Source organism: Glossina fuscipes, unplaced genomic scaffold, assembly GCF_014805625.2.
Source record: "Glossina fuscipes isolate IAEA_lab_2018 unplaced genomic scaffold, Yale_Gfus_2 2, whole genome shotgun sequence".
NCBI classification, from domain to species: domain Eukaryota; kingdom Metazoa; phylum Arthropoda; class Insecta; order Diptera; family Glossinidae; genus Glossina; species Glossina fuscipes.
In genome coordinates, this window is record NW_023998416.1 from 28,500,722 (window position 1) to 28,518,754 (window position 18,033).

The following is an 18,033-nucleotide window of genomic DNA, read 5'->3' on the forward strand; positions in this document are numbered from 1 at the left end:
TTTATTTTGTTCTCTTTGTAAAAAGAATTTTTCTTTTTTTTTTCTTTGTTTGCTTTCATAGGAGTTGCAGTGTTGTCCATTACGCAAGCTGATGAATCCCTCGATACACGAGAAAACACAGATCTCACATTAAAATGCAGATTCACGGAACAGTACGATGCCGACGACTTCACATTTTACTGGGCACGCTGGACGGCGAATCCTGCTCAATTCGAAAACGTTGCCATTGGTGAGGTGCAGCTGAATTCGGGTTATAGGTGAGTGAGTTCGCAATGCCACGCAATACACATACTTCCGTACCTCTCTATACATACCTATCTATGCACAGCCATGCGTGCAATTGTTTTTTTTTTGTTTTTTATTTTTTTCATGTATAGCTTACTTTTAGTCAACAATAGTTCTGCTTTTCAAAGGAGTAAGAAAAAAAAAAGAATTTAATTAAATCCATTTGGTTTGCTGAACATCAGTTTTAATATGATTTCTGAAGTGATGCATTTATTGACATGCTGTGTGTTTGGCAATATTTCTTTTTAATAATGTTGTTGTTTGTCCTACGAAAAGATGTTAATTAATTTTCAAAGATTCTGTCGAATTATTATATTGAACGTTTGTTTTCTTTCGCCTTCTTTTTCGCTTTCTTTTTCTACTTCTTCCACTTCTTCACAATAATGCAATTAAGATGTTAATTAAATCTCAGACTATTAGCATAAGCCGGCCAACCACAAACTTATGTACACATTCCTCTGATGCAACAACAAACGAATGTAACCTTTGGATACATTTGAAGATATTTTGCTTTCATTGTTATTATTGCCGTTGCTGTTGTTGTCCTTTTTTTTATGGTTTGACTAGTTAAGTCCTAGTTGAGTAACATTTTGCGAAAACACAATTCCGTAAATATTTCATTGGTTTAGTGGAATAACATTTAATGTTTGCTTTGCTTTCTTGTTCGTCTCTCTCTCTTTCTTCCTATGCATTTCAACAACATAATATTGCTTGTTCTGCTAACGGAGCAACTTATAATTTTTTAATTTTATTATCTATTACCTTTTAAAAAGTTTGCTTTTAATTATTTCAGTTACCATAATTTGCCCTTCTTCTCTCCCTGAACATCATTTCCTTTCCGAATGCAAAATATGTTTGCCAAAGGGGAGAGAAAAATGAACTCTGTATCAAAAACTTCAATTTTTCCTTATCATCATTATAGCTCATATTCATTGAGTTCCCCCAAATGTCTTTTTTCATTTTGTTAGTCACATTTTTCTCACTTGAGAGATTAACTAAAAGTAGGGTGAAATAGTTGGCAGTCAGGCTCTTTGTCTAAAGTCAACAAATTGAAATTTAGCGGAAACACCTTAAGAGATTCCTTCCGTTGTTTTTTCTTGCCTTCTCAAACTCGACAAAGTATAGTTGGTGCAACATTCTGATTTATATTTAATAGCATAAGCATTAGGCTAGAAATAAACACAACACCGATTTGTTATCCAAGTTGGGGAGGCTACATGATATATATAAAAACAATTAAGAACACTACAGTGGCCCACCACTGACCATAAAGTACTCTCATTACGGTTAATATGGGTAAAAAGTGTTTCGTTCCGAACTATTGTCAATAGCATGCATTCATCTTCACATTTCAAATCAAAATATCTCGAAAATTGCAGATTATAGGGTCAACACAAGAAAATTAGACGGGCAGGTGGACAGATGATGAACAGCAATCAATAGGATCACATGTTGAATTCTTTGATATAATGGGAAGTGGGTCTATCTCAAGAGAGAAAGGATTTAAAAATGGCCATATTCATCTGCCATAAGCCCGATATGTTAAAGTATCATTTATCGCTAGTTATACGCTACACCTCTTGTGTGGTACCGGCTATATTAAGTTAGTGCCTGCGTATGTAACTAGCAGAAGGGTTTAAAATAGACCCTCCTTTTATTATACCTATCGATACAGAATCATAATCCTAGTTGATATAAATCGGTCTGTCCGTCTGATCTCTGTCCATGTAAGTTTTATGAAATTTTAATGAAATTTGGTGTAATGGTGTGTTTTGACCCTAGGCGAACGTTATGGAAAATGGTTTGGATCGGCCCATTTTTTTTTGACAACTCATCATATAACATATTCGGAAAAGTCGTTATATTGAAAAAAATTGCAATTTTCAATATTCCTCGTCAAAAGTAGTTAAGTAGTAGTACTTGGGCATTCTAAATTGATATGAAAACTTTGGGCCAGCTTGGACAATTTTTGAACCCCCTATCATTTGACAAAAAGCTATAATTTTCAATGCTTCAAGATGAAAATTATAGCATAATACTAATTATAAAATAGTTAATTATACCGAATTCAGACCATCTCGGCCTATTTTTAGGATCCTACCCTAAATTAAATTTTTTCGGTATTAATTGCAAAAAGCTAAATAAATATTTTGTCTTCTAAAGAACATTACTTAGGGCAATTTTGTTAAAGACCAGCAGAAAATCTTTTATGAGAAACATTTTTGCCTTTGTATTAACACATAACTGCCACAAGAGGAATCGCTTGTAATCCATTCTTGGTTATTGACTTGAAAAAACTATGCAGAAGATTAAATCTAGACTACTATAGTTTTTTTAGGCAGGTCAATTTTTGAAAAGGTTGATGATCTACCATGAATAGGGCTGTAATATCCTGCATGTTTAAAACAAAGGTAAAGAAAAAAATAAAAGAAAGATTCAACTTATGCGCAGACAGAAACTCGAAGCATTTTTTTTTTTTTTATTCCCTTGGAAGGACAATATTAGTTTTTTCTAGGAAGTCAGTCACTAATTATGAAAGAAAGCGATGTGTACTCTTGTTAAGCATAGTTGTTTTGATGTTGTGTCAATTTTGAAATTCTCTCTTTGACTTAATTTATTGAACGAAGGCTCTCTTTCCACTGGATTTCTATTTATTATTTTAACTAGTTACGATTTACCCGAGTAACTCCAAGATATTTTCATTTCTTTATTTCCCAATTGCGCAACGAACTAATGATTGTATATGGATGAGAAGATAGATGCACGCGGAAACAAATACGATATATATATGAAATTTTCATTTGTAAATAAAAGTGAAATAGAATCAAAGGAGGAGAAAAAAGAGTAATATCAGCACATTTTTATTTTCATTTGTATTTTTTTTTTTTTTTTTTTTTTTAAACAAAGTGTGGCAAGTCAGCAACACAACTTTTCTGGTTCCCACGAGTTATAGAAAGTTGAGCATACAATAGAAACTGCTTAAACATTCACACGTACTTGTGGTTGTGGATTGTGGCTCTGGTAACAAACATAGACACGCATCGAAGTGAAATCCTTTCGGGTTGATGCTGCGAGCAGAGAAACAATCTAAATAAGAAAACGGACTGCATGTGGTGTTAACGATGTTGGATGGGTTGCATTGGGTCGGCTTGTGTTGAGATGAGATGAGATGAGAGAGTGGCGAAATGCAAGTCGACACGGTTAACACTTGCCGCACGCATATCATGATAGACGCTGCGAAATGAACATTTCCCCGCAGCACACACAAATCCCATTTGTAAATTCCGCAAAATAGAGCAGTTTTAGCATAATATTATAAATAAACATACGGACAGGAATGCTTATATACACATTGATGTACATGTCTATATACATACACTATGTATCTAATTTTGGAATTTTACAACTTCAGAAATTATGTGAGTGGTGTGGAAATACATCATGCAATCACTTGAATAAGGAATAAATTCCTTTTTTTTGATTTTCATTCATTAGGATTTTTTTGCTCTTTTAAGAAATCAAGAAGAGACGAAAAGTGAAACAAGGATGAATGAACATTTTATTTGTGTTACGGTAAACCTTCGACAAATATTGTCTGAAGGAAAATTACAAAGAGTTTCTTTGGTAACTGGAGACATGGATTCCCAAGCTGATCATATCGATATTTTGTATAGATCGGATGTCGACATAATGCTTGCTCAAAATCTATTGAAATTTTATTGATGAATTACATCTGTTTTGCAAATATGCTTGAAGGAAACATGCATTAGGTTTTACTCCTCCATCAGTTGTAGTTAAAAATTCCACCCCTAGATATGCGAAGAAAAAAAAGAAATTCTGTTATGCATATTTTGCCCTTACGTACGGAATAATAAAACGAGCTCACCTGCTTACTACAATCATAAAGAAAATTAGAATTTCCCTTAAGTACAGTAAGCAATTCTTTGCTGCACATCGTCTATTTAGGAGGTGTTCTGAAGGAGTAATAACAATAACTGCAGTTAGGCTTGATAAACGTTCAACTTGAAACATTCAATGAGGATAGCGGAAGTGCATAAGTTTATTTCAAGTACTTCCTAGCAAATGGAAAAATTCATAAATGGGTAATGGGCCCCCTGGTGTATTTGAAAATGAAAAGAAACGAAATAAATCTCAATATTCCTCCTATTGGTCCTCCACGAATTATTTTTTTTTTGCAAAAAGCTTATATGATATGGATTCAATTGTGGAATATTTAATCGGCTGAAGATCCCGTGTAAAATTCAAATTTAAATTAACTGAAAACAAACAAAATCACTGCAGTAGGCCAGGGGGTCTCATTAAGCACCCTACAATTTCCTACAATTATATTATGTATACAAAACAAGGTCTTATTTTGAGAAGTCGTTATATAGAAAGTGATCAAAAGAGGTGTCGGATCCGAACCATTTTCAATCGCATTCGTCCTCCGCAAAGATACGTCGATGTATCAAATTTCATGAAAATATCGCAAAAAATTGCGTCCTATAGGTCTGAACACAAGGAAACAAGAATAGACAGACGAACAGACAAGCTTAGATCAATTCAAAAGATGATTCCAATCGATCGGAATCAATCGGTCGGTCTATCTCAGCTCTCCTTTCGCTTGTTGCCCACATACGCACAAACTTAATACACCCTTGTACCGCAAGCGGTATGAAGCACAATAATTGAAATTAAAATTAAAAAGGTTTCGATAAAATTTTTCACTTTCAATATCACTTTATGATTTGGCACTAAATGTTAGTGCCATGATCAATTGCCAGCCTTTTGCCTGCTTGCTTACAAGTTCTCTATTTGGTGCATATCGTGTGTGGCTTTGAACTGGACATACACATTATGATTCATTCCTCTTTTCTGCTTGGGTTTTTCCCTGAATTGTTTATTAGATTTAAAATTCCTCTTTTTGCTTGAACCTTTTCGGTCCTATGTTGGCTCTGCATCTACGTCGAGCTAGAGCCGTCGTTATATTTTTTAAATTTACAAAATTATTTTTTTTCTTTCAAACGCTAAACGTATCGTGGTCCGAGTAATTAACACCACTTTTATGCTTTTTTTTTTGGCAAATAAATTAAGAAAGTAGTGGTAGTTTTAAAAAAAAAAGTATGCACAGGATTAGTTTTTATTTATGATAGTGAGGCCTATTTTTTTAATTACAAGCTTATCTCAGCTGGATCTCATAAATTTTATATATGTGATAAAATAAATAAAAAGCTATCTAAAATATCCGACTAGTTATCCGAGCCATTTTTTAAAACTTCAGGCGGAAGATTGTTTCAATAGCCTTTAAATTGAAGAAAAGTAATTTACAGACGTTGGTCATAACTCGCTTACTTGTTTCAATTTAATTCTCTGAATTTATTCGTGACTTTTTGGAACACTTTCGCCGCTTCTCCAGGTATCGGACAATAAGCATTCTGTGCTATAAAGCTTACTATCAAAATCCTAAGGCTAACCGGATATCTTTTACAATGTCGAGCAGTTAATTTTTTTAAGTAGCAAGAAGAAGAAAAACAAGAAGAAATTTGCGTTTAATGTTTCTTTATTTCTTTGAAAAACTTACTTGAACTTTGTTAATTAATACAAATAATGCTCATCCCTCTTCGTAGACAAGCAGATTCATCCAATCTGTGTAACTCGCTTGCTCTGTTTATAGTTTTGCTTTTTATATTTTACTATTATTTTTCTTTATATAAAAGGATAATAATAGTAGTCTTATGTACCGCTTAAGGCTGTCGAAAGTCTTATAAAGCGATATCGAGAAACAATGTCAGCTACCGCTACCGCTTTAACCGTAGTATCTTGAAACCGGCTATCAAGAAAATGTATTAAAAAGAACTAAAATATATTTATTGCTATAAATTTTATAGTGTGTTCCGGCTATTAAATGGCATTTTATTTAAATAGCGTCGATGGCTGAAAGCTAAAGAATTATGACTCTTTTAATACAGTTTTTTGTGAAAGAAAAATGAAAACGAGGGAGAACGCGAAAGAGACTTGCGTACGAGGAGGAAAACTCTCAAGTTTATATTTTGCAAAAGTAAAATAAGAAAGATAGATATCGCCATAAAATATATATACATATATATATAGATATATATATATAGATATATATATATATATAGATATATATATAATGTATACATATTCTTTTCTTTTTTTTTTCTTTTTGGTATTACTTATCACCACTTTATGCAAAGAGAATATTTCACTTCTTGAGATGCTCAATGCTATCTGTCGCTACAAGCTGATCGTAAATAAATACATTTTTAAATCATTAAAAGGATTACTGATTATAGTTAAGTTATTAAAATGCAAATTAAAAAAATCATATTAAATCTCTTTCGTCGTTTCCTTTCCTTTTCTTTCCTTTTCTTTTATTTTATCTTTTCTCTTTTTTAACGACAATAATATGAACTCCCAAATTGTTAACAAACGTTGTCGTAAACATGGATTGCGGTCTATTAAGGAAACATCAAAGAAAAGAAAGAATATTTCCTTTCAGAGCACATTTACCTAGATGTGCACGAATGAAACCATATTACACATAAGAACGTAAATTTAGATTGGATTACATTTTCCTTTCTAAGTGCTCCTTACAATAATCCAAATATTGCTTGCTATGGCCTTTTATTTTTTTTTCAGCAACCTTCACTGAAGGTATACTAAGTTCGTCCAAAGTATTTCAACATACAACGCGAGATGCATTACAAGTTTACCGAACTGAATATGAATTGAATACGGTATCGATCAATATGGATAATAGAATAAATGCAATTAACTAACTTCTCCATCGCGTAACTTTTTCTAGAACAACAAATTTCCAAATCCAAGTTAAGTTTAAGACTCAGATAACATGTTTCAAAGACTGACCCATCGCTAGCAAAAATTTATACCTTTTTCTAAAGTATTTCTTGCCTGATAATCTGATCGCTATTTTATAACGAATTAACGAATATTTGTCATATTTGAAGCTTGAACCGGATGCCGAAAGAACTTGATGCAGAATCAATTCAAGCCTGTCTATTCATTGTTCTTGTGCTCGAGACGAGATTCGCGTTCGAAAATTTTTTTGGCCGAGACGAGACCGCTCGCATAAAACGGCACATTTTGAATGAATTACTAAATGATTAAGAAAAATCTGAATGGATTGAAACAATTTTTTGAGTTTCTTCGCATTCTAGAGATTCTTATAGAAGATAAGGCTAGGTAGGAAAAAAATTGCTTAAGTTATAATATAATGATTTCCCATAAAAATTTATGTGGCCAACGGGTGGGACTATTTTTCGAAATATCGCCAGAAAGCCTCTTGTATGCGTAGAGTTTTAAAAGAGCGACTCTGCCCAACTGCAATGTTTCAGTGGTTCGACAATAGGAATATAGCCCATTCAATTTGTGTTAACAGTCTCTTGGATTGCTGTGAGTTTTCTTTTTGTATTTTCTTTTGTAGTGTCAAACATTTGAAATAGCTTTCCACAAATTGATCACTTGACTTTTGCGGAAAGGAAAGAACAGCACAAGTAACTATACCCAATAAATATGATATTTGAACCATGATGTGAGATATGTTTTTGCTCAGAATTTTTGTGAATAAGAATAAAGTAGATTTGGACCAAAAAGTTCATAAAGACAGAGCATATGTCTGTACTTAGACAACCCATTCCCATTATTTTTTTGACAGCTTGTATTTTTTCATGCAATTATTTAGTTTATATATGATGGTTTATATGTGTATATATTATAGGACACTCATAAAATATTTGACATTTTTGTTACGCTTTGAAAACATGTTACGCTTATGGTTGCACCTTGTGCATTTTTTCACCAGCCATCAAACAATAATTACAGTGAGGTGTCATATTATTCGATCTAAGTTTTGTCTAATTTTTTTTTTTGCTCTTTTATCAAATCAATCGACATTCACAATATTTAACACACCTAAGCTTCGCCATGGTTCCATGGTCAGTTATGTGTGTTCAGCCTCGTTTACACTAATGATTGTACATTGTTAAGTGACTGTCGTTGATATGATAAAATGCTGCAAAACGACAAAAGTTGAGAGAGAGAGGGTAAATATTGAAAAACTGAAAAATGAAAATAAAAATTGAAAAAATGATTCAATGCAAGTATGCTCATATATATCAATGTAAGCATGTCTAAGTGGCTGTGCGGACCTTTTAAAGTACACAACAAAGCAAAAAAAAAAAAAAAAAAAAAAAAATGATATATATATTGAAAGTAGAAGGACAACAGTAATATACTTCAGTTAGCCATAAAGGTTTGTAATGTTGTGCAGCGTTATTCAGAGCATGGTTATGACTCGGTTGTTTGGGTTTGTTGTCGGGCTAGTTAATAGTTGTTGCAGACTCTTCATGTGCATTGCACCTTAGAAAACCTTAGAAATGTGAGCGCAAAAAACAAAAACAAAAAAGCAAAAACAGTAATAACGTAATGTTAAGTGCGGATGGAAAGCAAAGCAAAAAAGCAAAAATAGAAACATTGTAAACAAGTCCTCTTATTTGTTGCTGTTGTTTCTCCTGTTTGCACTGTAAATCTGTATAGAAACAACAATAATAATGGTAAATATTGTAACCGACATTAACAACCAAAGTAGAGGCCTGAGGCAAAATCAAACGAATTCTATTACATAAATTGCAAGCTTGTTAAATATACTTGTTTAAAAGTATGCTAAAGTACATAAGATAATCAAGATAAGCTAAGATATATACTATGTCCGCATTTCTCCGACTCTCCTCACCAACAAATACTGTAACGTTATAGACTAAGGAAATTTAAAACTCTTCAATGAAATCTCAGAGCAAAGAAAGAATTACTAACTGCTTTGCTTTCAAGCAAATAATTTCACTCAATGTTATAGCAGGGAATTTATGATCGTCTTTGATATGCGACTGAGTCACTGAGTGTATCCAAGATCAAAATTATATAATATTTTCAAGATCATTTAAAGCACACTATTTCATATTTGGTCGATACTGCTTAGTCTTGAATCTGTTTTCGCAATGAACGCGTGTCAAAAATTTCGCGTATTTGTAACAAAGGTATAGGGTCTTAAGCTTTTCTTTTTTAAAATTCCTACCTTTCATGGGAAATCGTGTTGGATAAGAACTTTTATCGAAGTATGCAACTTGTCTCTCATTGTTCTCATTCCCATTCCCACCACTCAGGCGATGATCCCATCTAGATAATAAAATAAAGCTACGAAGCATATGGAGGCAGAGAAAGAAATGATGAGTGGCAGTGGCAACGGCCGCAGTCTAATGGGAGTACTAAAAATACTTGGACTCATTTTCGAGGTTACTGGTCCCTTTGATCTCCGCTCGGGTTCACAACGCCTCACGATTCAGCGCCACCTGGCTTGAGCAAGAAAAGTAACGTTTTCGGTCTTTGTCCCAGAATTCTATTTATGGCCTTTGAAATAACTTCAAGCGTTCTACCAAATGTTCCAACCACATAAAGATTGCGAAACTAGTAATGTCCTTTTGCGTCTCACTTTTTCCGCTCCTTCAAGTTATCTTCTTCGTTAGAACATATATTACCTTCTGTCATAACCTCATAAACGCCAGTAGCAGTCAGTGTAATTTTATATGGAATTTCCACGACCCTCACTGACCTGTTTTATTCAAATTTTCAATTTTTGTTTCGTGCTCTATTTTATTCAAAACATCGTTGCTTCTGCCAAAAAAGAAGAAAATTAATAACAAACCTTTTTCCGCTATTTTTTCTAAACGAAACCGAAACGATTTCATAAACAATAAGTAAGAAAATTATATTCGACTGTGGCCGAATCCTTTATACCTTCGTCTATAAAAAAGGAAAAAATTCAAAACAATAAAGGGAAAAATATGCATTTGTGATGCACTATAATATTGAGTGGACATGGACAATTGTTTTTTCTTGAACTTTTACTATAAGATCGTCCACAAGATATTCGTAGAGATTACTATTATTATTGCGTCTGTTGCAGTCTATAAGTACAGGTTAAAAATCAAATTATTTTATGATAATTAAAATAGACACATTGTACTATGGGCGTGTCCTCCCACCGTTTTGATAACCGCGCCGAAGTACTAATCACAGACAGACAGGTCATACGATAGAAGGACGGGCGTATTTAAATCATTTGAGCACTTGATCAGTAAAGCAAAGTATATACTTTATCCATTCTCTGAAGCTTACTTCTCTGGAGCGGACGTGCAAACGTTTTTCACTAAATAAACATACCGTCAATTTTCAGTCGATAGGTGATGTAAAAATACCGGTTAACAATCCTTGGTTTTTATAGTTAATTACAAACAAGAATTAATAACAAAGCTGCGTTCATAGGTCAATAGAGAGGTGAGAAATGATAGTTGAAAGAAATAAAGCAATCAACGAATTAATATTTAAGTATAGTAAGCAGCATAAAATTATCAAAATAATATAAGAAAACGTTGTGAAAGAAAGTGTGATGTCAGTTCAAAGTAGATCCATACTTCAGTGTCCCAACCAACAATTTTATGCTGAGCCATATGTTTCTGCCAAGAAAAGAAGTCTTGTCATCTTTCAGTATGTTTTCGGTATACTGGCGTTTAATCGTACGCGCTTGGAGACGGCAAAAAAAAAACACGATATGTCTCTGCTCTACTTTTTTTCTACAATAAGAGGAACGTGTAAAGAATAGAAGAACAAATAATTGCAAGAGTTTTTTACAATATTGTGAAAAATAAGCAAAAAGAGGCGCATTTTTTCTTTGCTAATAAATTTCATTAAACTGCAGCGAAAGAAATGGCTAAAGCAATTCGAATGGGGACACGACTTCTTATATAAAATAATGCATTAATAATGTACCTTAAAAATGCTCAATTTTGTGACGTTGCGTCTTTTTATCCCCCCTATACCGCTTATTACATGAGGGCCTCCTCCGTTTGAAGGGGGGGTGTCACCCGCAGAAGAACTTGAGACAGAACGGATCTTCCATTCTACCGAGTTTGTCCGCCCATCTGCCTGTCTGAGACGGTTGTGTCCAGCCTACTGGTCGTGGATTTAAGATATTTGAATGGGATTTGGTATAGTGACGTATTGGCTTATATTGGATATTTAATTGCGGGCCGTGGGTCACTATAATGTTTTTGTTGCATTATTGGCGCGTGAAAGTTTTTAGACATATTCTTTGACCGCTTTGGATCACTTTCGCTTTCTTTTGTAAACTTGTAGTCGATATCTTAATTTTTACGAAAGGGAGAATGTTTACCACGTATAATACACATTTGGGCAATCGGCCAGATAGGAGAGGAGCAAACGGACATGCTTAAGTGCATTCCGAATTTGAAATTGGCCAAGAATTTATATACTTTATGGAGTGTTTGAAGCTTTCTTCCCACATTTGTACAGAAGTTACAGAAACACCTATAGAGCAAACGTTCAGATGTTTGTAGATTTATCTGCAGCAGCTTGTTATGAGTAATTAGAAGAAAAATAATTTATTATTGCTTTTGAAAAACACATTGACAGACGGAAACATTTTCAAATCCAACCTGCGTGGAAAGCTTTCAATGTTTTTGCCAAATTTAAAGTTGACAGCCGGAGAATGTTTAGAACAGACGTAACGCAGGCAAACGATCGGACCGATGTGCAGACGGATGTGCTTGATGCTGACCAAGAATATATGTACTTTGTGCAATCTCTGAAGAGCTTCCCCCTTGGTGTTGCTGCATACGTTTCGACAAAATGAATATACCGCTCATCTTTCGGTGAAGTGCAATAATTAAGATTGGAAAAGGCATTCAGTTTATGAATAGATATAAGACAAGCTATCGATTTCTATTACTGTCTACTGTCCGTTTGTAAAGGATTGCGAAAATGGAAGCACAAGCTTGGTCTGTCATAATATGTTGAAAAATATTTTAATGACCGAATTAATCAAACTCATATTTTCCAATTAAAATGCCCCGAGCGTTCTATTGTAATCAAATTTTTTTTAATGCATTTTGGACAACATGGAAAAAATGACATATTGGGGTATATGTAAAAGGATATACGAACGTGAAAGTTCGAAGAGAATAGTGTGTGTGCCCGCATTATTATAACTCCCACCGCAGGACTTATTAACATTGCTTGAAAATTCAAAGAAATTTTAGTTCACATATTTAGTCCACCCGGGGGTGAGAATTTTTTCACACAAACAATATTTCATTAGCATCAGATTTAACTGAAGTCCTTCTCTCGCACTCTCTGTTCTTTGGTTTGTTTATATAATTAAAATGAAATTAATTTTCTTATTATTTTTAAAACACAAGCATCTATCTACAAATGCAAGTTTATGAATTTTATGCATTTTTTTTACTTTCAGTTTTTTCGTAAATGTATATTTATCTAGCTCTGATGATACATGCAATGTGGAGACATTAGTAAAACACTAAATGTTATTTTCATTTGAAAATGTTTTAAAATTTTCAAATTGTTCTTAATTAAATGCATATTTTGTTATCTTTGTATGAAAATAGCATTTCATATTTTATACAAAAAGCATAAACAAATGCATACATATGCATATTCATATATATATTTGTATGGAAACCTGTAGGTGGCAGATGTCCCTGCTACAACGCGATATCTCACAATAAACTTACGATTTGGGCCTAATGTGTATATCCGTCCGATTCAATATATCAAAGAATAATAATCCAAAAGATTTTTATTAAGTGATTTCTTCGGATGATACGGTGGAGAAAAAACATAAAGAATATCGAATCCGCGAATCAGCGGTGATTATCAAAATGCATTTTTAACAAATTTTTTACTGAAACGCCTCAGTTCATGTAACAAATTTATAGCGATGAGTGCTTATCTCCAAGCAAAGTCTAAGCATTGTACGCCCACTTTAAAAACGATCAATATGTTGAGTTGAATCTATATGACGCGCATTTGCCAAAGACCACGCAAAACTTTTGCAAAATTTCGTGAGATTTGCATTTTGGGTCTTCGGATATTTGGATGTTCGAAGTGTGTGTCTACACAACACTCTATTACTCCTCATCATCAAACCGCATTTTGCCCGATTTTGTAACCAAAACTCCTTACTGCGCTATTCGGAAGACACAGCATTGTGACTTTCACTGATTTTGTTACTAAACACTCGGCTTTGCCTTCAAGATATATTTACTCCAGAAAATGCTTTTGCCTTGAATTGAAGTGGAAGTTTTTGAAAAAGCTTGCTAAACCTATAGACGACCTCTGTCCCTATAGACGATCTAAAACAGTAAACCGGCGCATTTCGTATCCACACTACGAACGGTGGAATGAAACTATTTTCACTTTTGTCAAAAAAGCCGATAAATTCTTACTCTCAATTTTAGCAAAGCCCGATTACTCCAGAAGGCTCCTTATAATAAACTCTAGCGATTCTACTCGCTCAGTGATTTACTTTCGTAATTGAAAATTATCCCCTGGAGAGACAGATGTCATATCATATTTTCTACTGACGGAAACCTGCATATTTAGAAAACAGACTGCAATGTGAACACATATTAGAAATTTTGTATTTTGGACTAAGTTTCGAAGAAATTGAATTTTTTAATGATATTGTTACTCAATTGAAAAAGGAATCAAATATTTATCTGCCGTGTTTTGGCTTAAAGCTACCTGTACGTTCATACAAAGGCAACATTCATATGGACTAACCATATACAATATAAGCACACATTAGTTGTACATATTTCTATGTAATTTCGAAAGTTGATAGCTTTTGTGTGTTATTTATTCTCTCTTATTATGCTATGGAAGAATTTGGGGTTTTTTTTTTCTTTTTTTTTGTATTGTTATACTTTGCATTTTATCCTGTTCGGGCTGTGGCCTATTAAATAATATTTTAGTTTTATCAAAATCACATTTACTAAATGCTTATTAAAAAATATTTTTAAATTTAAAGCTTTTCAGTTATGTTCAAAAATTGCTGGCATATGCAAAAAAAAAAATTGTTTTTTTTTGTCATTTTTCCAATTCAAACTTGAAACATTTATGTTATTTTAGTTATTGAAAATGAATTTATTTATAGTAAATAAACCAATAAAGAAATTTTATTATATAAAAGCAAAAAAAAAAAAAAAAGAGTAAAACCTTTTAACTTGTTATTTTAAATCGTGTCAATGGGAATAAGAATAATAATGAGGTAAAATTGAAATTTATCTTAGGACCAAACACACTCAACCTTTATAATAGAACTGTGCTACAAACAACCCGCGTGTATTTAAGTTACACATTGCGCTGAAAGTGGAAAACAAATGCTACGTATTTAGTTCTGGTGTGGACTTTCTTGAGACGGAAGTTTGCCGCGGCCAATGAACCGTTGTTGGCTGCGGCTCTTTTGATCCAATGCCGCAATATTCTATCTACCCACATATTTAGTTGGACTCCTTTCTTTTACGAATAGACAGGAAAGAGTTCAACTCCTTGTTCCTTTTTGTTGTTCAATTTTGTTTCCCATGGGAAACCGGAAATATTCTTAACTTACGAGGTTCTGTTTCTACCAAACTTGAAGGCGATAGATACCTTGCGGCCCGGAGTCTGTTTACAACAAGCGTTACATGGGCGAATAGGCGTTCTTCAATGGATTCGGAATTTAATATTGATAACATACTTATAGGGGCAAGAGGATGTTTAAATCGAGTTAGAATTTGACACGGACACGTTGTTAGGTTGCCGTAGCTTCCTTTGGGATATTGCAAAAGTAAATATAATCCTCATCTTCTGGCATTGAATGAAAAAATATAGATGGCCGGCGCAGGGAATATTTTATATTTCAATATAGGGACTGGTTTCTGGATAAGTGTAATGTAAGCAAAAAAATTAAATCTTTTTCATTCTCAGCGACTGACGGGCAGATGCGAAGATTAGGGTTAAAGGTATTCCAATTTTGAATTCTCCAATAAATTGGATACAAGCGAACACGCAATGAGCTTTATGTTTATTAATAGCTCCAACTAAGAGTTTTGACCAACTTGCAGTAAAAAGGGAAAAATCCTAATCTTCAACATTTTATTTTCCCCTAAATAGTATGTCTCCCTTTATTAGTCTACTACAGTTAATATGTGATAGTGTATATCATTAAATTCTTAAAGTATGTTTTACTTAAAACTTCTCGTTAGTGTAAATTTGATGGTTCTTGATGAGTTGTTGAAAAAGTCTGCAAAATATTCCCTGAATTTATTTTCTATTTTTTTTTTTTTTCTTTTTCTATTCATGCACTTGAGTTTTTTATATTTTGCACAAAATTTCTTCATTGCGAGAAAAAAAAAGCTTATCAAGTATCAGAAAAGTTCAACAAGAACCATAAACTCAGTCACATACATGCAAACATAGAAAATATTGAATGCGATGTGTATTTATTACTAAAGCAAAGGAAAAAAAAAAAAACAAAAAGAAAAAGAAAAAACGTAGCATCAGCAAATATACTGAGAAAAAAAAAAAAAAAGAAAAAATTCGCTTCATTAACTTTGTCGTCTGTCTACCTTAGAGAAGAGGTCACTTAAACAGTTCTCTGATAGCATTTGATACTCTTAGAGGGCAAATGTGATAAACGAAGTAGAAAAAGAAAGTTAATGTAAACGAATATAAGTGAAAAGAGAATATGTTTCAAGGACACTTGAAATTTATATGCATTAACGTTCTTTTCAAGTTTTTTTCTCTTTTTTTGTTTTCATCTCAATGGTCATTTGAACAGCTACCCCTGGTGAAGTAACCTTTCGAAAAGCTTACATATTTTGATTACTAAAAAAAAAAAGAACGTTTGCAAGAATCAATGACAATGGCTTGCATTAACCTAGAAAAGGCGCAATACGATATTAAGAGCACGTGGCTTAAATTCAAATTGAAAAAAATGAGAGAAATTAAAGAATCCCTTCAGCGAGATAATGTTTGAATTTCTTCTTCAATTTATTTATTCATTCGTTATTTCGTTTCGTTTCGTTTTGTTTTGTTTTATCAAAAAGTCTTTAATGTGCTTTTCATTCGTTTACTATAATCTTTCCTTCGTATCCTTCTACTATGACATCGATTGCATCACAACTCTTATTAAGACATTACTTATCATCTCTCTTTCATTTTCTTCTTTCTTACTTAATTTTTTCCTTTTATTATGACTATTTCAGACTCGATTTCCGTCCGAAGAGTGGCATTTATGATCTGCAGATTAAAAATACCTCATATAACCGTGACAATGGACGGTTTGAGTGCCGTATCAAAGCCAAAGGCACCGGGGCTGATGTGCATCAGGAATTTTATAATTTAACTGTTTTAACACCGCCACATCCGCCCGTCATATCACCTGGTAATGTGGCCGTCGCAACTGAAGATAAACCAATGGAATTGACTTGCAGCAGTATTGGCGGTTCGCCCGATCCAATGATAACGTAAGTGAACATTTTACTATCGATTATCATCAAAAAAAATAAAAAAAAAACAAAAAACAAGAAAAACCGTTTAATGCACGAACTCTTAAGTTTGTCATTACATTTGCAACTTAGGCGTGTTATCAATCTGTTTATTTCACATTGAATGAGTGAAGAATATAAACCTTTCTATGCTGCTGTTTAATGAAATTTGTTTCGTACCTTTTTTTTCTCTTTGACTTCACTTATACAACGATAATATTCTGCACATATGTGTTTTTTCAAGCAAGATATGTAATAATAATATTACAATTAATTACTATTAGCGGCCTATGGCTGAGAAAGACAAAGTTATATTCCGCTAATTGTGAAATAACATTAAGTGTTTATTTATTCATGTATGAAAGGTAAAGTATAATATAACGTTACTTGCCATTTTGCTTCTAGAAGCATCTGCCAAGGCGAGTTGCATACACTCTTAAGCCAGGCAAGGTTTTCAATGCTTCCAATACCGTTCATGGTTGCCTGTCTGTCCGTACGAGATATCTTATTAGAAATCTGTTTTTCAACTCAATAGCAGGTTTACCAAGACAGCATTCAAATTCCATTCCGCCCTGTCCAAACAGACACATTAGTAGAGAACTTATCTTTTGGCTCCATGCTTAAAAATATGCTTGAATCCACCATTAAATACTTGGGGCGAAAGAAAACCGACCTTTTTCAAAGCATAAAGTGCATGGTCAGAAAACACGGAAGACGAAGGATAGAATGCTATTTTTTCTTAGACCTCTTTATAAATATATACATATATACATATATACATATGTAAGTAAATAAATACGTGGAATATTTCTGTACATTTTCTTAAATGAAGTTAAAGTAGTCATCAAAAGATTCTACTTAACCTGCGTATGGCTTTTCGAGCATCATTACCGTTTCATATAAGCTTTGATCGTGGCGATGTAATTGTATTCGTGTATCCACTTAAAGCAAGTAACTCAAGTCCTTTAATTTTTATTTTTTATTTTTATTTATTTTTTTTGTTTTTTTCATCAAGTTTCCTTTTTCACATTAATTTTGCTTATTGGTCTTGAAATGTACACAAGTGACTGTATAAACTGTGCACGTGTCTTCTGTTTCAATTTTGAATGAAATTAATTTTAAGAAAACAGAAGCAGAGAAGAAGATAATTAAAGAAAAATTGCCTACAAGTGCTCATATAAAAGCGAGCATACATCAATATTGCGAATAATTGCAAAAATTCTGTACAACCAGGCATAAAAAAACAAAACAAAAAAAAAAAAATTGCGTTTATGGTGGTTGAATACGATAACAAAACCCTTAA

At 33.2% G+C, this 18,033-nt stretch overlaps 1 protein-coding gene across 4 annotated transcripts in view; it reads left to right on the top strand.

Moving 5' to 3' along the window:
- Positions 1 to 18,033, top strand: part of LOC119633197 (contactin-5) — a 244,755-nt gene that overhangs the window by 143,381 nt on the left and 83,341 nt on the right. For all 4 annotated transcript variants that reach the window (XM_038026595.1, XM_038026594.1, XM_038026593.1 and 1 more), the window contains 2 exons: positions 62 to 257; positions 16,449 to 16,709. In XM_038026595.1, coding sequence (XP_037882523.1) covers positions 62 to 257; positions 16,449 to 16,709 — 457 coding nt within the window. The remainder of the gene's footprint in view (positions 1 to 61; positions 258 to 16,448; positions 16,710 to 18,033) is intronic.